Genomic DNA, 5841 nt, shown 5'->3' on the forward strand with positions numbered 1-5841 from the left:
CAGTTTTATTACATATTTAAACTCGAATACCGGAGGGGCTTTAATAAGGAAACCCCGGGTCAAATATAGAGGAAAGTGAAAAACTTCTTTAAAATAATAATAAAATAAAAAAAAATGTGGGTTTTGCCACCGCCCCGTAACAGGGATCGAAGTTTGGGGCAAAATGTATATTAAGTGTATGGGATTGCCCGGAGAATATAATGTAGCACCGTAGTGATACACCCACAAGTGGCTTAAGACAGGGCCCCCCAATCGGAAGTGTATATAAACCAGAACCGTCAGTGAAAGTATTCATTCTAATTTTCAGTTCTCTTCAGTGATATAGCAACGAATACTCGGTAAGCTATATTTTGAATTACCGTGTGTTGCCTGCCCATTTACTAAGGATTACATAGTCTGTGCTACTACAACAAGTTGTTTTTGGATATTTTCACATGTTTTTTTTAACTACGATATTCGATATTGTTTAGCGTTAGTTTGTATGTAATGGAGTGGAGTTTATAGTTATAGACGTTTTGGATCATGTTTTGTCGATGATTTTCCAAAGATACTGTGGTTTAGTGTTAGTTTGATACGTTTCGTTAAGTAGAAATGAAGAAAGGTCAAATAAATTTATGACAAGTACAGTTATTCAGCCATAGATTTATTAGAAGTACAGTTATGTATCCATAAATCTATTAGAAATACAGTTATGTACCCATAGATTTATTAGAAATACAGTTATGTACCCATAGATTTATTAGAAATACAGTTATGTACCCATAGATGTATTAGAAATACAGTTATGTACCCATAGATGTATTAGAAATACAGTTATCCACCCTTAGATTTATTAGAAATACAGTTATGTACCCATAGATTTATTCGAAATGTAGTTATTTACCCATAGATTTATTCGAAATGTAGTTACCATAGATTTATTCGAAATGTAGTTATTTACCCATAGATTTATTCGAAATGTAGTTATTTACCCGTAGATTTATTCGAAATGTAGTTATTTACCCGTAGATTTATTCGAAATGTAGTTATTTACCCGTAGATTTATTCGAAATGTAGTTATTTACCCGTAGATTTATTCGAAATGTAGTTTTTTACCCGTAGATTTATTCGAAATGTAGTTTTTTACCCGTAGATTTATTCGAAATGTAGTTATTTACCCGTAGATTTATTCGAAATGTAGTTATTTACCCGTAGATTTATTCGAAATATAGTTATTTACCCATAGATTTATTCGAAATGTAGTTATTTACCCATAGATTTATTCGAAATGTAGTTATTTACCCATAGATTTATTCGAAATGTAGTTATTTACCCATACGTTTATTAGAAATACAGTAATCTTTCCATAGATTTATTAGAAATACAGTAATCTTTCCATAGATTTATTAGAAATACAGTTATCTACCCATTGTAATATTGATAGCGTTGAACGCAACTTAAAACTTTCAGTGTAATTTAGTAATTTCAGATTGATATTAAACATCATCTTACCAAACCCTTTCACGAGGAAACTCGACGAAACATGATCAAAAGATTAATTTCGGTGACTTAGCTACTTGATTAATATCGAGAAATTGTAGTTCGAAATTTAACAAGTACTATACATCAATGCCATAGGAAAATCATAGAAATTTGAATTAAATAATACACGGATCAAAAACTATTATTATTATTTATATGCCTTCAAATTTGAATATATAATGAGATTAGTATATTTTTATAAATACCCTTTAGCCGTTATTTAAACAAAGTATGTCAAATCGAGTTGCTAGCATGATCTTATTTATTAAACACAAAGAGTGTAAAAAAAACATAAACTTTTTCCTCAAATCTTAAATTTCTCCACATGGCGTATTTCGGTCAAACCTCAGTCTCTGTTAAAGCGTCAAAAAATAAGGGAGAGTCCACATTGAAATTAGAACCAGTGTATGATAAGGGGGCAGCGAATTTAAACGCCTTCACTTCTTGTACCCAATAATTTTGATATCGATGTGCAGTTAGCTTTTTGGCATCTTATGCTAAACATTTCGTTCCTTTTTCCCCATTGTTCACAGTTTCTTCAAATCGACATAATGACGATACGCCGTGCAGTCTCTTTAGCCCTTTTAGGGTGTTTGGTCGTCCTTTGCCTAGTTAATCTCAGCGAAGCTGGAAAGTTGAAAAAGATCGCCAAGTTGGCTATTTTAGGAAAGGCTTTAGCACCCAAGATCATCCCAATTCCGATTCCAATTCACTTTTCTGGTGGACACAGTTATCATCATCACCATGATCCGTGAGTACACTCTATTTGTCTAGTTTTAACTATTGCTGCAAGACAAAACCATACTAGGTATAGTTTATGTATGCTTCGATATGGTTTTGTCTTGGAGTTGCTTGTTGGGTTGCCATGAAACAAAATGATTCAATTTAGTATTCGAGATTATTTCCATTTTAAATGTCTATTTGTATTTTTTTGAAGAATGTGCATTTTTTTAAGTCTAGTTTTAATTTAATTAGAAATTTATTATAGTAATTCGATAAATTTAGATAATTAGCCTAAATTTGTTATTGGCTTTCTGATATTGTGGTCAAGGGCTAGGAAACGTTTATTTATGTTTACCAGTTACCACGTCTCTTCTAAAGCGGTCAGAATATTTTTTCTTTGGGGTACCCAAGGCCATCAAAATTCCGAACTATGATGGTTATTTAGCATTGCTCTGTATATTTTGGTCAAGGCTAGGAAGAGCTCTTAAATCGTATGGCTAGCTACGATGCCTCAAAGCGGTTTGAGGCACGCAAGGCAGTAAATGACCGAAATTTATCATTAGATTTCCAATGTTCTAGGCTATATCATTTCTGTCTTCGATATTGGTCAAGGTTGTAGAAAATAAGTAGCGTAAATATGGTATTTTTAAGGTACCCAAGGGCGGGCTTGGTTTCAGAAAAGGCCGGAAGAGGGTTTAATTAATTACGTGAGATTTAGTGAAGATAGTGGAAGCGTAGCTTTGAAAATAGCCATTCAATTAAATCAACCTATAATTTGACAGTTTGAAGATATTTAAGTCTTATTAACGATGAGGATTAAATTAACGGTCCAAGCTGAACACATATATTCTAGTGAATTTGTGTTCACAATGCTACTAATTTCACATAAATAGAGGACTTTCTAATCAATATTATTACCAATTTCGGAAATATTATTCTTAAAAAAAACATATAGTTGTGTTATGAGATAACATCGACTTTGGCAAAAATGAAAAACATTCCTCTTCTCCATCCTCACGTTTCTGATCTTATAACACAAGGAAAAATCGTCCCATTAGATTAGGGAGATATTAAATAACAAAACCCTGCATTATTACTTCCGTTTGTCCTAGATAAAAACTTCTTTTACAAAAATAAAAAAAAAAATATTTTTTAAAAAACGCGGATCCATATCAAAATCATAAAATTCAAAAAACTTGATACACATTGTTCATAATGTAAGAGACATGCTTTGATTAAAAAAAATCAAAACCACTAAACACCGTAATTTGAGAGCTCAGCCGTGTAAACCAAGTCAAGAGTAAATTTTCGCGAGGAAAAACGTGTCACTTTTCTTTAGAACCTTTCTCGATTGTATAACAGAAACGAGTTTGGAGGTTTAGAAAGATGCCTAGACAGTGAAAATATGGAGGTGCATTAGCGTCCGTATCATTGTTATCCTTATTATGCGGGTTATGACTTGAAGTTACGTTGCATGCGGTTTGTTTGATCTAACCAGTTCCTGACCGTGAATTTTTCTTTTTATCGAATATTTAGCAAAAAAAGTTAGATCGAAGATTTAGCAAAGAAAAAAAAAATCAAAGCACAATCACATCGTTTGAATTGAAGTTTAAGTCCGTGAATCTTTCTATAACCCATTTTAAATTTAGCATGCATTTTGAGGACAAAAATAGGTAAATTTAATAAGAAAGGAAAGCTAAATGAACTTTTTTATGGATCTATGGACAATAAATTTTGAGTTCAAAATGTTCCATGACATTTAGCTCCAAGGGTCACTGTTAACGTGCAAAATCCCATTCAGATGCTTACCTTGTTAATTTTGTTTTGGTCGCGTCGGTGGTTCGATAATGTTTCTGTTCAAACGTAAGAGCAGACGACATAACGAGTCGCGTATATGGAGATTTTTGGACTATGGCTTTTGAATACTAAAATAGCTGAATTGAAAATGAAAATTTTCAAACTAAAACCACGAAACGTTTAAGTAGTCGTCTAATTGAGCGACCAAAACGACTTCACCGATGTGAACATGAGATTTTAGTCTAGTCTGAATAGCCCTTTAGCATTGTCTTTCAGTTTCGTACTAAAACGTAATGTTGTTTGTTGGTCAATTTGAGTATTAACCTTTCTGTATTTATTTTCAGTTGGGCTTATTCTGGCGGACATGGTGGCTACGGAGGCGGATACGGAGGTGGATACGGAGGTGGATACGGAGGTGGTTTCGGTGGCGGATACGGTGGTGGATACGGTCACGGTTACGATGCTGGTTGGTGGTAATCAATCGCTTTGATAGCGCCACCCGTGTACAAAATAGTGTCATACAATAGTTTGTAACTGTATATTACCGTCCATGTCAACTTCATGTTATAATGAATATTTTTTTTAACAAATACGGCGACTAATTAATAGATATCTATTTGTCAGTCTTCGACCATGCATTTACCATGAATAATCATAATACTGTATAAATCAACACCTTAGTTAAAATTGTTTCCGAGGATAAGTCCTCTGTTTATCGTAAGATAAAAACTGTTTTAATTCATCTAATAAAATAATGTTACTTAAAATATGTCTTGTGTCACTGTTTCAAATGTTAACAGGCATATACTTGCCTTACAGTTGGGACTTGACAATACTACGCCATGTATCGTCACGGTAGCTTTCACTTAAAATTCATACCAACTAAACTTTCCCGAGATCTCTTTAAATTATCTCAAGCTTGAGACAGCATTTAAAAAAACTCTTCGATGTAACAAAGAGGGAAAGACGCGGGGGTAAAACACTGCCCTCTATCTCTCTTTTTTGCGCCTGCGCTCTAGGCGGTTATAGACGGCCATGGGTGAACCCCCTTTTATGTAAAAAGGGAAGGGGCTCGCAGTGTCGTCTGCTTGATATAGTGTTAAAACGGAACATCCTGTATGTGAACGCAATAACGTTAGAGAGGGCTTCAAAGTTACCAGTCCACCATAGCTCTTGTGTTTAAAGTCATATCTAAAGTAATTGGATCCATATACCGGATGTTTCGTGTAGAGAAAACGACATGGTCACACACCATTATTATATTAAGGGTAAGATTATAGTAAGGATCTTCAGCAAGGGTGCCATTAGTCAAAATTGCATGACGTGGTTAATCAGGCAAAGAATGAGGCCTACCTCGGAGATGACAAAAGGGTTGTGGGGATCAAGTCACCTGCGTCGGACATGGGGCAGTTGGTACCTGTAGGTTAGGATCGGCGACATGTGTCCCATTCCTTCAAAATTTGTCGTCCAAAAGTTTGGCTTTCATGAGTGCGCTCATTCACGCTTACTTAAACTCTCTATCAATTGAAGCAATGCCTGCACTTTTAAACGTAATCTATTAACAGTCATTTTTCATACGCACAATATACATCGCGTGGCAATGTCTTTGAAATCACAAAATTAACTGAGGGTTTCAATGAATTAAGAATCAAAGTTAAAAAACTTGCATTGCTTACTGATAATAGCTAAAAAAACCGGAAGGTGTTTAAATTAGGTTAAATTACAAATTAAAGCCTATAATATTTTTTGATCTATTCTTTTCAACACGTCAGTTTTTTTGCTATAAAACTTCGCCTTTTG

At 34.1% G+C, this 5841-nt stretch overlaps 1 protein-coding gene across 1 annotated transcript; it reads left to right on the forward strand.

Annotated features, from left to right (window-relative positions):
• Nucleotides 1–237: 237 nt before the first annotated feature.
• LOC149616215 (uncharacterized) lies at nucleotides 238–4810 on the forward strand. The gene is made up of 3 exons (XM_089856728.1): nucleotides 238–338; nucleotides 2055–2272; nucleotides 4386–4810. Exons 2-3 carry the CDS (start codon nucleotides 2073–2075, stop codon nucleotides 4516–4518), a joined length of 333 nt encoding a protein of 110 aa, XP_089712854.1. The 5' UTR covers nucleotides 238–338; nucleotides 2055–2072; the 3' UTR covers nucleotides 4519–4810.
• Nucleotides 4811–5841: the final 1031 nt, after the last annotated feature.

This window comes from Phalangium opilio, unplaced genomic scaffold (assembly GCF_054372755.1).
Source record: "Phalangium opilio isolate 3A_F unplaced genomic scaffold, DU_Popi_V2 ptg000217l_1, whole genome shotgun sequence".
Taxonomy (NCBI): domain Eukaryota; kingdom Metazoa; phylum Arthropoda; class Arachnida; order Opiliones; family Phalangiidae; genus Phalangium; species Phalangium opilio.